Source organism: Epinephelus moara, chromosome 7 (genome assembly GCF_006386435.1).
Source record: "Epinephelus moara isolate mb chromosome 7, YSFRI_EMoa_1.0, whole genome shotgun sequence".
NCBI lineage: Eukaryota > Metazoa > Chordata > Actinopteri > Perciformes > Serranidae > Epinephelus > Epinephelus moara.
The window spans coordinates 37,095,654-37,117,675 of record NC_065512.1 but is presented as its reverse complement, the minus strand read 5'-3'; the positions used below and the strand labels follow the sequence as shown (position 1 = coordinate 37,117,675).

Below are 22,022 nucleotides of genomic sequence, written 5' to 3'. Positions count from 1 at the left end.
CCATGACAACTGCACGGGGGGTGAATTTCATATAACTCACCCGTTTTACTAAGGCTTAAAATTATGCATAATTAAGGGCAGGCTGCTTTGAGTGACAGGCTTTCTGCCGACAGTGTCAGCTTCTCAGTCAGATCCATCCCTCGCTCCTCCACAGCTCCAGCCCCTCGTCCAAATATAGTCACTTCTGGCCAAAAAAACAAGATGGCGACAGCTGAAATACTGAACTTGAGGCTTCAATACAGGAGTTCACAAAGCAGTGGGTGATGACATGGAAGCAACGACCATTATTTTTTACAGTCTATGGTTCCAACCCATGATAGCGGGATGGCATTGCCCCTGGTAGCCCTTGCGAGTAAGCTGCTTCATTTTCATTCTGAGTCGCACTACCCCCTCAGCACTGTTAACTATGTTAGCACCACTAGCTTTGCTGTCACTGATAACGGTGCTAACCATGCTAACAGAACTAACAGTAATACATACTACAGATAACAACATTAAAAGCTGTTTTACGTAACAGGGCAGGACCTGAAAGAAAACAGAAGGATGGGCACAATGTTTCTACAGCAATGCCACTGGGTTGCGATGGCACTACCAGCAGTGAGCGACGCCACTAGCTAGCTTCAAACTGACCCAGGTCATGCGGAGTGCAACTGAGGAGTAGGAAAATTAACCCACAGACCAACATGCGTAACCAGTCAAAAGTAGTCTTGGTGGTTAACTGATTAATGGTTAACTTTCCCCAGTCTTAGACCATGGGAATAGCATGTATGAATTTTGAAAATGGGTGTAGGCCCCCTTTAAATTTAGATAAGATTAAACTACATGTCGTGACGAATAACCAAAAGATTTTCAGTTCAGATCAGTTCTTAGTCTGTTTATTTCTAGAGCAAACAATTTCTTTACATTGTTGCAAACCTATCACAGGTGGAAGTTAACAAAAGAAACCCTTCTGTACAGTTTAATCATGAGAGAACAAAATAAAATAAGATCAAATAAAATATATAAATACAGGTATACATGACTGATTGAGACAAAAGAAAGACAGTGTACTGTAGAACATGCATAGTGAACAGTTTGCAAGGAATACCATGTAGTCTGTTTCTAGGACCAGTAATGTGATAACATATGCTAGTGGCCGGTAGTTTGCTGATTGGTGAACTCACACCATGTGTAGATTTGTTTTAATTGGCTGAAAAACAACACGAGGCTGATCAACGGTCTGAAACTGTTGAGGGAATTTAGGAGAAAGAAAAGTCAGGTAGAGTGCAGACAGGCATATTACAGAGTGTACAGGGCTGCATGTTGCTGAAGTCAGTTTCAGTACCAATACTTAAAAAGCTAATTATAACACATATTAAGTCTGTACATTCATTTACTTAAATAACCACAACTCTCAGTGGATTCCCTGAATGAAAACACTACTCAACGAAAAGTCCAAGAGTCCAAAATTGTCCATCCAAGGACTCAGGCTGTCCCCAGGTGATATCAGGAATACTTCCATTTCCTTATTATTATGAGTCATTTGCCAGGAGTTAGCAAATGAGATAACGGAATTTAAAAGGCATGAGACTGATCTCTTCCTACAGTAGATTAATTGTACCACGATCATCTAAATCATATCCAGCAATAAAAAAATCTGATCAAATAGGGGAGACTTTTCAAAATCAGGGATCCATGGCTGGAGTCATATCTCTTAGGGTTAAACTTCAGGAACCCAACAACTTAAAGAGAGATCTCAGTGCAAGATCCAAAATTTTAAAGCTTCTTGATACCTCAAATCTAACACTTGGAAAAAAAAAAGCAAAAAAAAAACCCCAACAATAAATCACAGCCGTGTCCAGAGGTATGATTTCTCAGTACCTCGCCTGGATACTTCTACCAGCTTAAATCTACATTTTGTACCTTTTACATATGTGTGTGACTAATGTGACTACCTCTTCTGCTGAAACATTAAATCAGAGATGAGTAATCAGGTGATGTCACAAGTGCACTTTAACAGCCAAAAACCTGGGCCCTTCAAAACAGCAAGTTGGCATGTGCTGCAGGATACATGCAAGCTATTTTTGCTAACGTGCAAAAAAGTGATAGTCAACCTGTTCACTTTTCTTTTTTTTTCTCCATTGACATAATGTAAAACCTTGCGAAGCAGTGGTCAAAAAGTGTATGTACAAAATACCTTTAACTGTGGATTTATTGCAGAAGCTGTGGTTACGTGAAGGGGAACTGAAGGAGATCAGAGGAAACAACAAATACTGTATTTGCATTGTCACAGGTCAAGAACACTGCCGCGGGTCTGTTTTCCTGGTGATTCACATTTTTTTTTTTTTTTTTTTTTTTTATCAGAGCCAAGAGTTACAGTGCTGTACATCCCATCCACTCTCTGCAGTCCCAGTCGACTAACATTAGTGTGCGAAGTGAATAAGGCCTGGTAATGTCTTTCTGACTGTCTGGGATTGCTTGGATCTCTCCTGACTCCAAGCAGGGAAAATGTGGAATATTTACAAAGGACTTCCTCTTCAAACAGAGTCACTCTACTGAGCAGCAACCTCAGAGTTTTACAGGTAAGATGCCACAGACTGGCAACCAACAGGCAACCATTTCTGAAAGTATACTTAAAAACAAACAAACAAACAAACAACAAAAACAGTTTTTGAACTTAATGCAGAAAGTTGAGTGAGAAAATGCAGGCAACACAATTGAACTTTTCATATTTTTCTACTGTCTGCTGATTGTTAATTTCAAGACAAATTCAACTTTATTGTGCAGTCTACCACCGATTTCTTCTTCCGTACCTGAAAATAAAAATCTGCACAAAATTTTAAGGATTGTCAATTCTGTCGCTGAAAATGTATCTTTTGGCACCTTGTTACCTTTTTAAATGTAACAATTGTTTTCGTAAGGGGGGATTCAATTGATTAAGCCACTTTTAGTTACAGATTAGCATAAAAAAGACAACAATCGATGCATGGACTTCTGCGAGCCACAATCATGATCAATAAACTTAAAACATGAACTAAAAATTCTCATACAGTACTTCCTTTTTTTCTGTCACTTTGTTCCTTTACACATTTCTTTCTTTTTTTTCTAACAATATTTGGTTTTATGCTTCCCAAACCACAATTCAACCCAAAACCTATGAGCTTGTTACCATCACTGGGCCAGCCAAATGACATATCATCCCAAACTGTACTCAATCTGACAGAAATTTCTCCCTCTGATCATGAATACTTCACGGCATCATGTACGAACTCTTTAATCTACCAAATCTGAGGGCTTAAGGAGAAACACGCAAAGATAGAAGGCGGTGTGGAGGTCGTGGGAACCGAGGAGGAACAGAAAGTGCATTTCCTAGATCCAAAAACTCAGAATGTGTTGATTTCCTCCCCACCGGTTTAAACCCAATCCACATTTACATTCATAAGTTTCTAGAGCAAAAGGTGGGGAGGAGGAACTAAATGACAACGGTTGCTGACAGGATCTCCTTTAAACTGGAGAAAAGCGTGGTGGTGCTCAAGTTGTGATGTGGAGGAGGAGGGGAAGCTCAGAGACGGAGAAGTCTGAAAGAAGCACAGCTTTGCCCTGGAAATCCTCCAACAGCGCCCATCCACAGGGTTTTCAAATGAAACCTCCCTCCATTAACTGTGAGAGGAGACGTCCGAGGAGCTGCTGCTATTGCTGTTGGTCGTCTGGGCTCGCTTGATGTACAGGTTCAGTAACTTCATCTGCAAACAACAAAGACAAGATATGTTGATCTTTTCCTAAGCACAGTGCCATTACATTTTGAAGGAGTATCACATCTGACATCCCTTTCAGGTATTAATATACTTCTTTAGGAGCCCTTCATTTTGAAGAAGCAAGACTTCTTGATCATGTTGTTTGAAACTCAATGCCAAAAGGTAAAAATGTAGGTCAGTGGTACCCAAACGGGTGTGGTGTCATGACATTATTTTGATGGCCCACTATTCCTTATCCCCAGTAGTCCAAACAATGTCATATTTGACCAAATGTCTCACCTTCTGTTTCTGAGATATGACGTTGAATAATGTCCAGTAAAGCGATTTTGCAGAACATTATGATGTCACAGTGAGGCTGACCTTTGTCTTTTTGGATATAAAATGTTATCACACCATCATTATATCCTATTAAACATCGGTTTGAAAATTTGTTATAATTAGTGAATGAATTTCTGTGTCAAAGCCAAAAACATGTTTTTTGAGGACACAGTGACCTTAAGCTTTGAGCTTTGAGATTGAGATCTACAGTAAGTAACGGTGTGCTGCAAATATGTTACAGTGACAGTTAACTGCTACAAGAAAAATGAAAATGGAAAAGCACAACTAAAACTAATTAATTAGGGAGAACTGCAATGTAAGTCATAAGCAATTGTTTTCATTAATAATGACTAAGGGTGCCTTCAACGCTGCATGCTTATAATTAGCACAAGTATCAGATATTTAGTAATGATCAGCACTGTCTATGGCACCTCCTTAGCAGAGGCTTCTAAGTGACTGAACTGATGGCAGCCATCATAAGACCTGATGTTCGTGCCATAAGTCCTTCCTTCATGCTGCCTTTGCATTTATTTTTACACAGATCCAAACAACGGCGGGATCATCTACTCTTGTGTGTGATTTGACATAGCATGCCAACAATGTGGAAGCAAACCAGCGTGATGTGTAACACATTAGTGTTGGCCACTAGTGTGAAATTTAACATGAGTCGGCAGTGCCTCATAAACAATAACAATGGCATTAACGTGTCAGTTACAATCATTTACTGTCCCTGTTATATGGGTTAGCTACTAACTGCTATCAGCTACTTTTTAAATCTCCCATGGTAGGTTGCATGCATAATATGTCGTCAAAATATCACACCCGTGCCACCCATGGTCCAATCCTGCTGGCTGTCCCTTTTCAGTGCTGTTACTTCTCCCTGATACCAGCTTAAAGGTGAGACAACTCTGCCCCTCATTCTGCCATTGCACCTTTTATACAGAATGACAAGGCGGCATAATGGTGTAAAATTCCCGCCTTGAAGAGGCAGTGTAAAAAGGGCTATTGACTGTATGTTCAGTTGGATAGTTTTGAATGTGTACATTCCTAAATCAGTAAAAATTTTCCTTTACATCCTGGCTGGACCTCACAGCATGTAATGAGAGGAAAAAGTTGCTTTCTTCCGGGATTATTTGGATCCAGTCAAAGTTATTGTAACTACATCTCAAGGTACAACTTGAGAATGTGACGGTGCTTCCTCAGGTACGCTCAGTCGATAACCAGCTGTCCAAATTATAAAAGGGGAGGGTCCTTCCATTCAGGTGAACCTGACCCTCAGATCTCAACCCTTACATAACCCAAGGACACATGCTGTAGTGAAAGTAGGGCAAATATGACCCCGTGCTTTATAATTGGACAACCGGTTAAAACCTGCTGAGAAATAACAACATGGGAAGACGATAAGGCTCTGCATCTGTTCAAGAGATGTTGGTAAAAATGTGTGTGTGTGTGTGTGTGTGTGTGTTTAAATGTGTTCATGCAAAGCATTGGCACAGTCATTACCTTGCTGCCTGTGAGCTGTGCCAGGTGGGGTTTGAGATCTTCACCAATCACAGAATAGATAGCCACCAGACAGAACACGCTGGCCTTGCGAACGCTGCTCTCTGTGTTGTCATAGCCCTGTGGAGAAACAAAGCGGCATCAGGCACCACACGCGCACACACATACACACAAATGAGGGGTCAGCAGGAACATGGGAGGAGTCGCACAGAGTGCAGAGTACACGCAAACATTTCCAGGGACAAATAAGGCAAATAGTGCCCAGTGTCCAAATATGAACATTGACCAAATATGCCTTTTTGGAGTTGACAAGGATGTTTCTGCTCTGCTGTCCCCAAAACGCTCTGGCTTTCATGTTATTTGACCATACAAATTAGGAATTAGGTTTATTTCATTCCTTTTTATTGAATGAGTGTGACTGAAAGAAAGACAGAGACATTTTTTGAACAATTAACAGAATTAAATCAAAACTAATGTAATCCATAAAAATGTGTAAATATAACAATCCACATTTATCTTTCCTTCAAAACTCTTGCTGTGTCTTAAATGCAATAAGCAGTTAGTTCAGATGCAGACCTGTAGGAGCCCGGGGATGATGTCAGGCAGCAGCTGCAGTAAGGAGTCCTTGGCGATGCGTTCAATGACTTTGGTTTGCATCTTGATGGCAGCTAGGTTGATTGGGTAGTCGGCTGTCTGCACAATAGGGCACAGCACCTTAATGCACTGCTCTGGGTGAATGGAGCCGGCCAGGGTGGATGCTGCCTCCTCAGCTGCACGCACCACCTAAAAGCACATGAACAAATACTACACATTAATATCAGTAATGTTGAGAAAAGAGAATGACATTATGTATCAGTTTTTGTATTGTACCACTGGGTAGAAACTGGTGCCTTACAGGGATATTAGCAAGTAGGCATCTTCCATCACAGATATTTCCTTGTATAAAACTTTAACAGACCTAAATATCTAAAGACTTTCTCTACTGGAAAATCCCACATCTGCAGAATAGAGTATTCTGTAATAACTCACTTTTTTATCAAAAGTATTGAGAACCCTTGGAAGAATAATTTTTTATTCTGTATGGTGTATTTTTGATGGTTAAGTTTAATTTTTTGAGCCCTGATTTTACATCCCACACTGTGGATGATTATTGATCAGGAGGTTTCATCAAAGGGTAGTCTCAGTGTTTATTTTGTGTATTCTATGTTCAATGTGTTATCAACATTTGATCTTTGTTTGCCCACTCTCTGTGCCCGCTGACCGCCTGGCAGGAGGGTTACCTGAGTTATCCTGCGTCACCCCCAAGCTTTTGCCTTTGTTTAATTTAGTTAAAGGTCAAATGCAGAGGTTATTTTTTTCTATCAATAACCAGATTGTCTGAATGACGAGGGCACTAGAGAGCCCTTTAAAACCAAATATTATTCACTGTTTGAACTCTAGGCTTGCCATATGTTGGCATGTGCATAGTGCTACACACACTATGAAATGTTTTAAAATATGTATTTTTTTAGACAGTTTGAAAGTTCAACCATCCTTAGCGTGGAAACACAGTTATTGGTGGTTTATGATGTTGTAGAGGAAAATGTAAGTTTACATCTCAGTACCATCAAAAAGAACGTGACCGAGTATAACTGTGTTAGAGAGGCTGTGATCCCCTCTTTTTAAAGCTGCACAAATACATATCAGTCACTCCAAGATTTCATGATATTGCAATCACAACAAATTCAGTCAATCCTTGTGAATTCTGTGCAACCTTGCAATTTTGTCCAATCATCACAACTTTCCCACATATTGGACCATTTAAAACAGGTCAAATCTCTTTTCATTGTAGAACTGCAAATTGATTCACTTCAGCCCCCCCTCTCTCTGTTTATTATAAGACTGCTGCAGTTGGACCAGAGCTCTGCACGTGGGACAGATCTCACACACACACAGTGACAGGGCTAACTGTTACTATCACAAAGCTAACGTTACCCAACAGTTACTAACAGGACTAACAGCAGAGTCAAACCATTTCGGCGCAAAATTAATGGCTCGGTGTTGGATGTTAACTGCTGCTGTGGGGCTTGTGCCTAAGCGGCAAAATATGACGAGTAATGATGAGATCCGGTTGTGCTGTGCTAACCAGGCGTAGAGACAAGGAGCAGAGCCTCTCACGGGGACAGTACTTCAGCGCTGCATCGAACAGCAGCCAGGTTGCTGCCAACCACCCCCACACCATCACAAATAGATTCTTATTCTGCGGGAAATATTCATAATAATACGTTCAGAATCTGAGACAGCATCACAACTATTTTTTTGCAATTTTCACTTGCCCCCACAACTTCATTGCAAAAAACAGCTATAAAAATAACAACATACATCACAATTTCTTAGAAAAAAGAGGCAGTGAAAAGGGTCCCGAAATTAGACATTTTACTGTAGGCTGCAATGAGGATCCCAAAAACAGCCCGTGAAGTCCTGGAGGGACTGATATATATTTTTTTTAATATTAACAATGGATCAAATGCATAATCTGAAAGGGGTCAGATACAGTATTTCCCTCAGGGTATGGTGAAGACCAAAACAGAACTAAAAGGAGATTGAATATCGGACTTGGATTCATCAGGTTGACACAAATACTGACGTTGCTCTGTATCTGCTGGATGTATAAAACAGGCAACAGTTTACTTAAACACTAAATAGAAATAATATGTCAGTTTTGCAATTTCAGATTGTTAATGCAGGTTTATCTGTTGTCCAGTGGTTATGTGGGAGCTGTGTACCTCCTTATGGGAGTCTTTGTGAGCCTCCAGGGTCTTCATGATGGTTAGCTCAGCGTAGTTTTTGAAGCGGGCCGGCTGGTTCCTCAGAATTTCTTTGAGCACACGCAGGGCCAGGGCTCGGATGGTGTGCTGGGGGAAACATGGCATGGGCAATTACTTAAAAGTAAAAAAAATATCCTTACCGGAGATCCACAGGTGTGTACATTCACTGAATTTCGAGTGTGATTCAAACTAATGCCTGGTAAACTCAGTGGCACTCAACATCCTCTGCACACAAATATTCACATAGTTTTACTGTATGACAATTAGTAAACCTCTGTAGTTACATGCAGAACCATCAAATAACATACATCTTTATCACCCAGTGTCTCCAGCAGAAGGAGGAGGATGGTTTTAAAGTGCTCATCCCACACAGCCAGGCTGTCTTCTCGTGTGATCTTCAGCAGATCCACCAAGGCGCCTTTACGCTCCTCAGAACGCTCATTGTGATTGGACAATTCCTTGAGCAGGTCGGCTACCATGTCTGAGTGGTCCTGACCGACTGCTTGCCAAAGAGAGGATGACAGTAATTAGTTACACATTAAATTGCACATCAGAGATACAGCTACTAAAATCTTGCCACAGCTAAAAAAACAAAAACAAAAACAATCCAAACTTTAGTGTCATTTAAACCAGCATCAGCCTTTAATTAATTTATCAAGACTAGAAAGAAAAAAATGTAACCACTGCTGCGAGATAATTAGCATTCTCTCATTTTAAACTTTACTGTAAAACAAATCCTGTTTTTAAAATACATGTTTTCACTTGTTAGGAGAAACTTTCTCATTTAAGACTGAATATAAACTGTGAGATGACATGTCAAGATGTCGCTGTGATACTGTGATGCATTTGGTGTGGGAAATACATCTCTGAATGCACGGCCAAGTTAAAAACTAGATAAGCAATGAGAGCCTAAAATCCTGGCACTATGGGCCTAAATGTTACATTTTAGAAATTTTTCAAAACGTGACCATTCAAAAATAGTTTTTGACATTTAAGGGTAGACAGTGGAAGGATGGGTATAAAACCTAATTCAAATGTGTATTTTATTTTGACAATAATTGTTCATGTCAGGTTTGACAAAATGTACTTGTGCCCTTTATCACTGGTCTAGAGCTCTGATTTTCTGCCTGAGGCTGATTGGGCCTGACGTCAGTCGCCTGGTACGGGTTGGGCCGAGCTGTAATTTCAGGCTTGATTTTTTGGCCCAATCAGAGCTCCACACTCGTTTATAGGTGTTAGTGTTATTAAGCTAATGTCATGTATTGTGTTGCTGCTCGTGTCTGCAAGAGATATACAATTGATGAGAATATAATGTATTTCAATACTGTATGCCATATGCTGGACTGCTGAAGCAGTATTAGACATACTAACACAACCATCCAAACATTCAGTTCATTCCAGAGAATTCCACAACCATTAGTACAAGCATCAAGCTGCCAGCTAGTTGTGCATTAACAGCAGGACAAGTTAGTGAACACACAGGTATTAGGTGGAGTTAAAAGACCATGATAAGATGGTAATGGGAATTGAAAGAGCTGATTGAGTAATGCAAACACACACAAAGGGTGAGTGGAGTGAATGTACAGTCAGTAAATCAGTCACACAGTCATAAAGTCCGTCAGTCAGTTTCTCAGACAGTCATGTTTACCAGGAGCAAAGACCTTGGGGAGCGTCATCTTGTTTTCACCACTTTCCTGACGTCGGCCTGGAGAGGATGAGGGGAGGTGGGGGTAGGGGAGGGATGAAGGTGGAGATGGGGAGGTGAGGGACATGGGGGGGGGGGGCAGAGCAAAGGATGTGATGACGACAACATCAACTGACACACAAACTGCTGCTCCTCTGTTGCAACACAAGCCAAACTCACACACACCTGTGCTTGTGGTAAACAAGTTTCACCTCTTTGTCTTAACAATTAGCCAACTAACCAAGCGACAAGTCAGAGCTGGCTACAAATAATTATTATACTTTTGGTGGTTGAGGTCATTTCTTGTTTCAGGTCTCAACACAGCCTAACAGCAGTAACCTTACAGAGTGTCTTCCTTTTTGTTGTCAAAACAACACGACATATTACACAATGGGAGAATGGTGGACAACAGATAGGTTGGCAGGATGATAAAGGAGAAGTCAAGACTGCTGGCTGGTAAATCTTTTCCACAGATGCATGAGGTGAGCACAACTCCTCATTCCAATGACATTTTTTCACCGTTATTATCAGAACTATGAAAGGCATAAAACAGCAACAAACTAGAATTAATGCCTTGTGGTTGTTTGCCTCCACAGACTAGTGAAGTTGTTACAGTTACATCCATGCCTGCGAATACATGGATGCCCCCTCCTGCTCCCGCCCCCCGGCAGAAGATCTATACGACCAAATGTCTCCCCTTCTGTTCCTGAGGTATGATGGTGAGTAATGGCTAGAGAAATGTTTTAGGCAGAACATTATGAGGTCACAGTGAAGTTCAACTTTGACTTTTGGATATAAAATATCATCACTTCACCATTTTATCCTATTAGACATTTGTGTTAAATTTTGTTATAATTACATATGAATTCTTGAGTTATGGCCGAAAACATATTTTGTGAGGTCACAGTGACCTTTGACCACCAAGTTCTAATCAGTTGATTCTTGAGTCCAAGTGGACGTTTGTGCCAAATTTGAGGAAACTCCCTCAAGGTGTTCTTGAGATATCGCATTAATGACAATAAGGCGGATGCAAGGTCAGCGTGACCTTTCAATTCATTGTTGAGTCTAAGTGGACATTTGTGCCAAATTTGAAAAAAATTCCCACAAGGCATTCTTAAGATATCGTGTTCACAAGAATGGGATGTACATACGTAAGCAATGACAGACATCCCGAAAAAAATAATGCCTTCAGCCACAGCTATCGCCAGTGTGGAGGCATAAAAATTACATTCTCATCAAAATGAAACACACACATTAATAAAATGTCTTTTTTTTCTTCACTTATGTCTCAGAAATCTCAACAGTATGAAACACTGTGACCCTTGTTGTAAGCATATACTGAATAATTCTTATCGAAACACTTTAGTGGTACACGGGAAGACTTTTCAATAGAGAATGTAACAACATATCTTAGTGTTGTGTGCTTCAATATCAAACGTACCACTTTTGTTTCATCCAAGAAGTCTGCTGCAATAATGACCTCTTCAAACACCACCCACCACCCTTAACTGCTTAATTATCACATGAACTCACAGTCGCGGAACTGCTCCACGTCATCATCAAAGACGGCCTCCTTCAGGGCGCTCTTGTCATATGTGCAGATGGTTTCTCCGTAACCATAGGGAGCGAACTCACGGCTCCGTGGCCCAGAGAACGATCGAGGTGATGGCGTGTTCAGTAGCGAGGTCTTGTTGTCTAAGGCGGTGCGACCCCCTTCCACCACGTCTAAACCAAGGCGGGCGTCAGAGCCGGGAGAGGACGCTACACCCTCTCTTCCTGCCTGTAAGACAGAAGGATAGGTGGGAGGAGGAAGAATATGAGACAGGATTATCAAAATTGTTTGTCCTTGGGAGCACCTGCAGTGCTCAAATCACTTGATTTGCTATTACACAACAGGAGCTCTGTGCTGAGACTGCTGCTTGAGAAACTCCATACAGAAGCCCAGTACCAGCTGTCGACCTCCCAGTGATTCCCCTACCTCTCTCATACCTGTATCCTGCTGGCCTGACTCCAAACTTCTAATATGGATTTAGTAACTGCAGCAAAGATTGTGATGCTTCAGCAGTCTCAGTTAGCCAAAAAGAATAAAATAAAATAAAACAGAACAGGCCAATTCAATATGATGAGCTCCTTTTTTTTATCCCATGCAGCTGCAACACTTCAATGTTGGATTCATATTTCTCCATGTTTTTGTGTCTAAGTCACTAATGGGAAACATAATTTTTGATTATGGTCTTGTATTGACCAAGACTGCCGCAGTGACTATAAAGGCAGGCCGCAATGTAACAATGCAGGGATACTTGCGCAGTCAATTTATGTACTCTCAAATCTCCTTTTTTTGCCACTGAGAGGCTCAGGTTGGTATTTCAAGTGTTTGACAGTACTGCGATAACATATATTGCACTATATTGCGATTTGTTACCTTTTTCAACTGCAAAATGAAGAAAAATGTTGTTGACATCTTTTTTTATCTAATAACATAACGTTTTCAGTGTGTTCATGTCACTTAAATCATTTTTATTGCAGCAACATGTGTCTAGTGGACTGAAAACGCAATTGATTTTATTTTTCTGGTAGGCTCCCAAAAGTTTAATTTGTGTTTGCAATATTACTGATTAATACCAGAGACAGCCCTGAAATCGCTGTCGCCAATCCCACAAGACTCCATTTAAATTAAAAGTAATTTTATCGTCGTAAAACATTCTTCATTCAAAGTCAACAGAATTACAATAAAAGTCACGGAAGCTGTCTTGGTTTGTCTTTCCACTGCTTCACTAACTCCGGTTGAGATAAACCCTTAATTCACCCACTTAGATATGAAATATGCTGACTCTATACATGCCAAAATTAGTTTATTTAAATGGAGTCTGGTGAATTTGGCGATGGTAATTTCAGGGCTGTTTCTGGTGAAACAAAAAAGGATCTAGCACTATATCCAAAAGGTCTATCTCTGTAGGGATCCTTACCATACTGTCCTTAGAGCTTATAATTACTCACTCACATTCTCTCACATTGCTGCCGGCTGCAGCAGTCTCACTCAATACTGGAGCAGTTTCAAAAATTGTTGTTCCCATTATTCATTTAGACACAAAAACAAGGGAAATAGAATAGAGTCCAGATTGAAAAATACTAAACTTACAGCATCATCCCTCTTGCCCTCCTGTCTGATTGGCTCATTCAAGTCCTCCTGGCTCCGGTAGCTGAAGCTCTGGATGGCCTCGGTGACGCCTCGCAGCGAGCTGTAGATCTCTTCAGAGTTCATGTTTTCTGTGTCATACTCCATCATGCTACCACACACACAAACACAGAGAGAAATACACAGGAGATTTATATGAAATGTATGTCTGAAGAGGCAGGCTTTTGTGTTGCCAACATGCAAAGTGCTTAAATGTTGCTTTTGACATTCAAACTGGTTAGTTATTAGAAAGGGAAAGGTCAGGTGTAAGTAAACCTTCGTGTTATTGTATATTTTTAATTGGACAAACAACACAGCATTAACCAAACCTTAGAAGCAATGTAAAATGATCTTATCATTTGATTTGTGATGATGGAGTAATATGCATTTAGTCAGACATTGAAAGATATGCTCAACTGTTTTTTGAAAAAGAAATTTTGAAATAGGAAAAGGATCAGGGTCTGGCTTCTTTGATGGAATAATTGCCTTTGTGTCTTAGCCCACCTCATTACCTGGGTGAGTATGCTCTGCGCAGGACCCTTAGGGAGGGGGCAGCAGGGGTGGAGTGGGGTGGAGGAGGAGGAGGAGGGGCAGGGGGATGCTTTGACAGTCCGTCGACACCCCAACCCCATAACCGACTGTTGCCACAGTGCAGCCGGGAGGGAAGGATGGACAGACAGGAGTGAGAGAGTGGGGCAAGGCGGATGGAAATCAAGAACAAGTGGAGACCACAAGACGAGACAAGAGAAAGGAGGAGAAAGAGAAACACGAGTGTGCAGGAGGAGAAAGAGAAAAGACAAAAAGAAACTAGTCTGAGCTTTAAGGTTAAATGAAAGTGTTAATTTAAAGAAGAGATTTGAAAAGTAGCAGAATCCCACAAAGTCAGCTTAAACTAAAATTTTTCCCCATCACGAATGAGGGGCCATTTTTCACGTTTTAGCCAGAATGATCTCAACATGAAGTGCACTTCAGGTTCAAATAAAGGTATTACCAGGAAAATCAATAGCTCCTTTACAAGTGTTTATGGGTTTCTGCTTGCAGGTAAAAAAGACTGTACAGTGCCTCAGGTGAATGAGCTGCTCAGTCAGATAGAATTGAACTGTATTTTAGGGAACTGCTATAATCAGTCACTGGCTGTATTAGGTCTTTTCAGATGTAAAGCAATTCACGCATCAAGTAAATCCTTTTTAATGAAAGGCGAGTGGGCAGATATGAAGGCACAGGCAACAAGCAGGCACAAACCAGGGCTATTTAAATTAGTCTGGGACATGCCCTATGACTCCATGGGAGATATGGGGTATTACACAATGCTGATATACAATACAACATTTTCAAATAAAAAGCATTTGTTTATGGTCCTTAAGTAAGGGCCTTTTTTAATAATTGCAGTGTTATGATTCTCAACCATTTATTTTTTGTAGTATAGGCTAAAATATATTCCGACTCAAGGCTGACTGTGGACGCCTCAGTGAAATGAATCAATCCTCCCCATGTTCTACGATAGTTCCCCAGCTATTGAGCAGTTTAGCAGGTGCAGAACAGATTTAACTGTGAATGTGCACTGTGCACTTCTCCTTTTTTTAACCTCCTTGGGGCAATCCCTTGAAAAGTCATGTGCTCTTTTCACGCACATGCTCGCTCACAGCCAGAATGGAACTGTCTTGAACTGTTTACTACCCATCACACAGTGCAAATCGATGGACGAGAGACTGATCCTCACCCTTTGTGAAATCCCTGAAATATGCAACTGTTTTCTAAACAGTTATCATGACAGTAAAGGAGGGCTTTTGCATGGCAGAGCAGCAGAAAAAGACTGGATGCATCAGGAAACATTATCTATCGTTTTAACTTAAGCTGGGCTATGTTACAAACATGCTAATTTAATTAACTTTAGCTATAAACAATAACAGCCTGTGGCTGGCATCAGAGACTGGGATGCCACTGTGTGTCAACAAATTGATCTGTGATACGGGATATTTGATAGCATAGCACTCCTGGTGTTGAGTCACAGAGTGCTTGTCTGCCTGTCTATTCACATGCGAGCCAGCAGATTCAAGCGGGTAAGGAGGTGGAATATTGCTTACCATCTGAAAAGATCTTTCCACTAGCACAGGGGAAAGTGAAAGGCAAAAATAAAAATGTTCTCCTCTGTTTTTTATTTTATGTTAGCCCTTATGAGGCCCTGTATAAGATAACATCAAAGAGCCTGATTATCACTTTATCACAGCACCAACTGTTTCAAAGGCAATAATATTTTATCAATCAGCTGAGTGCATAAGAGGTGTTCTGTAAGTTGTATTTGATCTGTACAAGAAGAAAAAAAGGTTTTCTAACCTCTCTGAGAAGCTCACAGTACCATGCTTCTACCAACCCGCCTGTTAGGTTGTGTGTTAGTCTGACTACAAATGAGCGATCAGGACAGCAGCAGTATCCATATGGTTAAACCACAGCCATGCACTACTACAGGATGTGTGTTATAAATAATAGTTTACCTTGGAGACAGTCCTCCGTGGGAGCAGTTTGTTGGAGAGGTGAGGGGGCTGGTTCTGCTGGGGGTGTGGCGTGTTGGCGTCCGGCCGATGGTGTTGCTCGGAGACCCCTGGAACACAGTAAACAATGATGAAGCCTAAATGTGGCAACTCTGCTGTCTGATGGTGCTGCTGGTCTACAAACGCCTAACATGGTGTTTACTACTGTATGGTCACCTTTTGAGGATTAGTGCACAGTTTTTCATCTGAGTTGGGCTTTTGTTTGAATGCCATCAAATACTACAGTGTTTCGTTTGACTTACAACACTGCTGCTGGTATTGCTGGAGTTCTTCAGGTGGTTGTGCAGCAGTTTGGTGGCTCCATCTTGGAAGGTTTTGGGGAGAGCTCCCAGCAGCATGGTGAACTCTGGGGTGTTGAGCTCAAACAAAGCGATCAGCACCACCTGGGCTGCCTGGAGGCAGTGTAGTACAACAGGTTAGCATGGAGGACACAACAGCTTTGAGGGTCAGATGGTTTCCTTGGTTCCACAAGTACCCTGACCATGTATTTCCAACAGGAATTTCTTCACAGGGAGTCAGAGGAGCTGTACTGACATCTTAAATGATTAAAAAACTCCAGATCATACAGGTTGTGACTGATTAATGACCTGCTGTAATATTTGCCGTTTTTGTTCAGCATTTGTAAAACCACAAGAGCCGGTTGCACCAACTGGTCCTGATTGTTAAGTCGGTCTTTGTGAAGGCCAGTCTTTGAAACAAACTTCAAGTTGGTTGCACCAACCAAACTTAAGCCTAGTGTTAACTAAGTCTGGTCACAGCAATGCACGTTCATGTGAATGCCCAGCAACTACGGCCATTGCCCAGCAGCATATGTGTTGCTAGGATACACTGATAAATTCTATCGCTGTGTTACTAATCATCTTTCATTTGCAGCAACGTTATCATTGAGCATCATAGAACAAATCGTGAAAGTCTCTTGAGCTTGTGTTATCACAGACCTTATTTCAGGTATCTGACCAAAAAGCCATTCATAAAACCCATGACTTGAGACAACGGAACTGGAAGTGCTAAAATGCAAAAGTAATTTCTGAATTTTAGGACTCATTCCTGGTGGACTCTGTTCTGCTGCTTTATGTGCTGCTACTGACTAACTAAAGAGCTATCTTTTTTTGATACCGGACATTTTCAATTGTAAACGTTTGTTTGATCGCTCCTTCAACAAGCTGAGTTGAGGAAAAGACAAGGATTTATGTTTGTATGTAAGAATTACGCCTGGTCTTAGCGAGAAGTAGGCTTAAGATGGTGCAACTGGCATAACTACATGTATGAGGTCGGAATTTGAAACCACCTTGTTCTTGCAACCAGCCCCAAAAGACCAGTTTGATTCAAAGATTACAATTAATAAAGGTCAAAGCAATTCTGAAACCATGGAAACCACCTTTTTAGCCCCTCAGTGCACATTTCGGTAGACTTGCAGATGCCTTAGCCTGTTGAAAGAAACTGTTAAAAGGTGAGAGTTCAAAGCAGCATTCAGTGGAAAACTAATAGAGTAAAGCCTACAACTAGTCAAGGACACTGTTGATATATCAATGTTGCAACATGCAAGTGAGTACAGATCAAACTTCAAGAAAATAGCTGTTTGCTATTGTTGCTGGGGAACATAAGTTTCATGGGACCAAAATGGTTTGGGTTATCAGAAGGCAGTAAATATGGTATTAAGACAGAAACTGCAACCAAAATTGCTCTGAAATGTTTTACTCTAGGAGACATATGAGGGATAACAATCCATTTTTGTGATACTGGTTATGGCAACTTCCTAACTCTTACCTGGTTTTGCTTGTTGTGTTTTTCTTACATCTACTGTATATCGATAGGTTGATGGCGGTGTCACTACTACATACCTGAAAAAAAGGTTTCTTTCTTCTTGTTTCCTTTTTGGCATGGGTACATTTTGAGCTTGCCAACAGGGTTCCCATTATCTTTCAGGTGATGTAAGTATAATGTTGCTAACTCATACATAAGCCAGGTTGTTCTAGGGCATTTATTTATTTACATTTTGGTGAATCTGCTTCAGTAGCTACCATCAGTTCCTGGTTGCTAGATATACAGACAATAATCACCTTAATTTCTTTTGATGCTAAAGAGAAGTCTAAATTGAGGATTATGAGGCAGAATCTGAGGTTGTAATAAACATGAAACACATCATAGATGCTAGTGTTGCAGGGTCGACCCACAGCGGGTCCCGCAGGTTGACCCATGTGTCAGGCAGTTCGGGTCAGCTTGTTAGAAAATATTGTGGGTTTCAGGTGGGCAGGTTATAAAGGAGGAGACAAAGCAGTGCTCTGAGTAAGTTATCATAGTAACTTACAGAAACATTGTGCAATAATCTCTTCCCCTCTCCATCTTGCTCCCTTTCTTTTTCACACAGCAAACAGCTTTATCATTAGTGCTGCTGTGCTCAGGATTTTCTTTATCCAGTTTCTGACCAGAAAAGTCTGTTGAAGTCCGAGATATCTAAATGTCTGGCAAAAATATTTCCCTCTGCAAATATGTAGGCCTAACACTGTGACTTAACAGCAAGCAAGTGCCTCTCTGTCCACAATGAATCCTTTAAATATGCACTTCTATAACGTCATATAAACAAACCACCGTACGTATCAGCTGTGCACTTGAGATTAGACTTAGGAGGTTACCACTTAAAAGATGCTAATATCTGTACTTTTCAAAACAGAAAATGTGATGGTCATTATCAGAAACTTTCAGCTCTGCAGGTTTTGCGGGTTTGCCGGGCGGGTTTGGGTCAATGATTAACACATATGTTTACGGGACAGGCAGGGTGGACTGGCTCTCATAATGGGCTGGGTTGGTGCAGGGTTTAAAAAACATCACTAGAGGATAAAAAAGGAAGTGTAACCTGAAGCTAGATCTTCTGATTCCAGCAGTATGTATGTGATGCCTGCATGTTCTGGTTTGACTGAGTTATGACAAAATTAAATAATGTTTTAAAGATTGATTGACAAAAAATAAATCAATCTTTATATGCATCAGGCTGGCAAACTCAAGTAGGATGAAACATGGAACAGAGTCAGTGGCCAGTTTATTAGGCACACCTGTACAATCTATTGTAATTTAATTTAAACAGCTCTGCCATAAATTCTACATTTATGAAGTTTAGAATGTTCAGTTTTTGGCTGAATACAATTATTGAATGTTGCTTTGGACAAAAGCAAATGAATACATACATCATGTGATGTAATTATGTATACATTTTGAATTTTTTTACTTTGCACAATTCCTACAGATATAACTTAATTATATGCTTGAGCTCAACTAGTTTATATACATATTTTGAATCTCTCTTTTTGTACAAAAACAAAATGTTAACAACATGCAGGTATGCAGGTGGATGAGAGGTTAGGTGAGTCACAAACAAACAAAACGTGTTAGGCACACAGTAGTAACAAAACAGCATTCCTATCAATGTTGAGCAATAAGGTTGGCTCACAAGCCCATTCATACAAAGCAACAAGCATCTCCTGTCATTCCGACAAATACCAAGGTTAAACCAAAGTCTTTTGTGGTTGCACAACAAGCTCAATCTGTTTGGTGAGTGATCAATTTGCAAGGCACAGAGTGATTTTTTAGGTTGTTACAGCAAAAAACAGCTGGAGCGTAAATGGTAGAGGTGAGTGACAGATGCCACACTTGAGTTTTCATTGTCTTGAAAGATGTTGGTTAGGTACCGGGCAGGCGGGGCATTGCGTGCTTATCGTGTTGTGTTGTGATTGACTGTTGGAGTGGGCTCTACCTGCTTACACCTTTCTTCCTGGTTGCCCTCAGCAGACAGTAAGGCTGCAGTACTGGACCTGCCAGCTAGCTCCTCGCTCACCCAGTTTTGAAGGGTCTGGGGCACAGTGGCAAGGCAGAATGGGCATTACAGCATGACACAGGTCCTCCACCATCATACTTGGATGCAACACTGAACCAATCTTTCATAACAACCTAGCACAAACCAATACGGTGAGGATCAAACCTCCGGTAATGGATATTGGTACCCATGAAAACAAACTTAAGCGAGGGTTGTTTTCAGCGGCAGATACAGTAAGTATATTGTCTTTATCTTATTTGCAGCATGCCTGGATATGGGGCCCTGATTTGACACTGGGAGAGGATTTCATTTGGAAGAACAGCAGTGGAAAAACAAACAGCAGGGGAGACAGAGGGAGAACATATGACGCGCGTCAGACAAGAGGAAGATAATGGGCCGTTGACCCAAGGCCATCCACACGGAGAGTGCCTATTATCAATGTTTACAACTGTTGCTAAACAAACACCACAGGCTGAAGAATTCTAATGAGAAAAAAGTCTGGAGGTATACAAGATGTCACTGCCTGTCGAGTGTATCCTCTGATTAGTTGTCAAGCAAAAAATTATCTTTTTGGAATAATGGACCTGCTCTATAAATAAATATTCTAAAATTAATTAACAATATACATCTCATTCACACACTGTTATGTAACTTCACGCTAAACGTAAGTCTCAAAGCAATTAGTTTTGCAAAACTTTGTTTGCCCACTGGTAATGTTATTATACTTGTTTAGTATGGCATAAATTCCTTTGTAGATTATGCCCATTCTACACAAAAAACAAACAAAACAAATTATAGAGGGCAAAATGGCTTTGATGTGAGATCTAATGTATCCTCTTTTCATTCATTATGGGCCCTAAATTTTACTGTTCAGAAATGTGACACTGCATCATAAGGATTATGTGTGCCGAATTACACCTTGTTTGAACCTAAAACTCAAAACAAAGGAGTAATTTGCACATCTATTTCCAAACAGATGTGTAAGAGAGCAACAAGCACAACACAATTTGTTGAAAAACTCACGCACACTGTTTGACTTCCAAAAATAATGATTTTAATGCTGCGACATTTCCATAACTAGAAGGGGAAGGTCTAGTTACCAAAATGTTACAACATTAAAATAATTATTTTTGCAAGTTGCAGGTTTTTCTACAAGTTGAACCTAAAACTACAATAATAGTTTACATTCTTTAGTCACTCTTAGGGAATCCAAGAAAGGCTGCACTTACAATTACTTTTTTAATGCCGTCTTCTCAAAATTCTGAGTTAAATTATTTCGCTTTCTCAAGATAACAAAATAACCAACCGGTTATCACCGCAACACAAAAAATAATTTCCTCTTGGAGGGCATCTGGGCAACTGCAGCAACTAGTTTAAGATGAAAATCTCAGAGCAGGAGTACCCATTTTTGAACGCATCAGACTGTAACACCGATAAAAACTGCAATGTGTCTTTCTGCTAGAGATAGCAGTCAGATCAGTTCTTGTCATTTAAAAAGAATCCTTGACAGTGATCTTGAAGGCTGAAATCAGCCTTTTGTTTTCTCCAGAATCAACATAAATTAAGTCATTATTCCAAGAAAACAAGCTTTGTTATCTCAAGATAATGAAATAATTAACTTCTTGAGATAAGGGCATTAAAAAATAAGTGCAAGCACGGACGTTATCAGCTTCTATACACTCCTATAATATAGATAAAAGAGGTAAATTTAAAAATGTGATGTACAGTTGTCTTGCTTAAAATAAGAAAATAAGAAAGACCTAAACATTACTCCGGAGGAAAAGGTTTTGGCTAATCAAAGAAATTTCCGCTGTAAATGGAGATATACAGGACAAACAAATCACGGCCTACCTTCCTGACATCAGAACTTTTGGGTTCAGTGGTCCAGGTGATGATGCGAGATACAGCCAGACGCGTCTCGCTGGAGTTGACAAAGTCAGTCGGGTCCATCTGCCGAGCCAGGGACTCGATGTACTTCAAAATGGCCACCTTAACCTAAAGGCAAAAAAATTTCTGTCACATCTTAAAAAAGTTGCATCAGTCATACTAACCAATCAATTTCATGTCGCCTATGAACAGAATCAGTCCTCCTGATTTTACTTTACCTTCAGATTAGGTGTCTGAGTCTGATCGACGATGAACCTCATCAGAATGTTGAACTGTTGGTCAAATGGGAAGGACTCCCTGACAAAGTTAAAGAAATAAGACATTTACTTTTTTCGGCTATTTCCATGACAACCTGTCAGTTTTAATTTGTACAGAAATATTACTTAGAGGTTGTGAGGCTGTTGCTATTGGTTGTTTTACTCTAAAAGTTTACCACACACTGAGTGACAAAGAAGCTCCAAAACAGGAATCATTCAGACAATTACTAATGTTTACATTCCACTACATGGTTAATGGAAAACTAATCTCAAATAATGTGATATTTCCTCATTATCCCTTGG

General features: G+C 40.5%; 1 protein-coding gene across 35 annotated transcripts in view; it reads right to left on the bottom strand.

Annotated features, from left to right (window-relative positions):
* Nucleotides 1-861: 861 nt before the first annotated feature.
* Nucleotides 862-22,022, bottom strand: part of clasp1a (cytoplasmic linker associated protein 1a) — a 129,521-nt gene continuing 108,360 nt past the window's right edge. For 19 of the 35 annotated variants that reach the window (XM_050049859.1, XM_050049862.1, XM_050049868.1 and 16 more), the window contains 13 exons: nt 21,681-21,759; nt 21,427-21,570; nt 19,516-19,611; nt 16,010-16,159; nt 15,711-15,817; nt 13,183-13,330; nt 11,577-11,823; nt 10,008-10,064; nt 8,668-8,861; nt 8,318-8,446; nt 6,129-6,335; nt 5,556-5,672; nt 862-3,722 (listed from right to left, as the gene is read on the bottom strand). In XM_050049859.1, coding sequence (XP_049905816.1) covers nt 3,636-3,722; nt 5,556-5,672; nt 6,129-6,335; nt 8,318-8,446; nt 8,668-8,861; nt 10,008-10,064; nt 11,577-11,823; nt 13,183-13,330; nt 15,711-15,817; nt 16,010-16,159; nt 19,516-19,611; nt 21,427-21,570; nt 21,681-21,759 — 1,762 coding nt within the window. In that variant the 3' untranslated portion in view covers nt 862-3,635. The remainder of the gene's footprint in view (nt 3,723-5,555; nt 5,673-6,128; nt 6,336-8,317; nt 8,447-8,667; nt 8,862-10,007; nt 10,065-11,576; nt 11,824-13,182; nt 13,331-15,710; nt 15,818-16,009; nt 16,160-19,515; nt 19,612-21,426; nt 21,571-21,680; nt 21,760-22,022) is intronic. The other 16 variants (XM_050049872.1, XM_050049876.1, XM_050049885.1 and 13 more) reach the window with 4 other exon arrangements.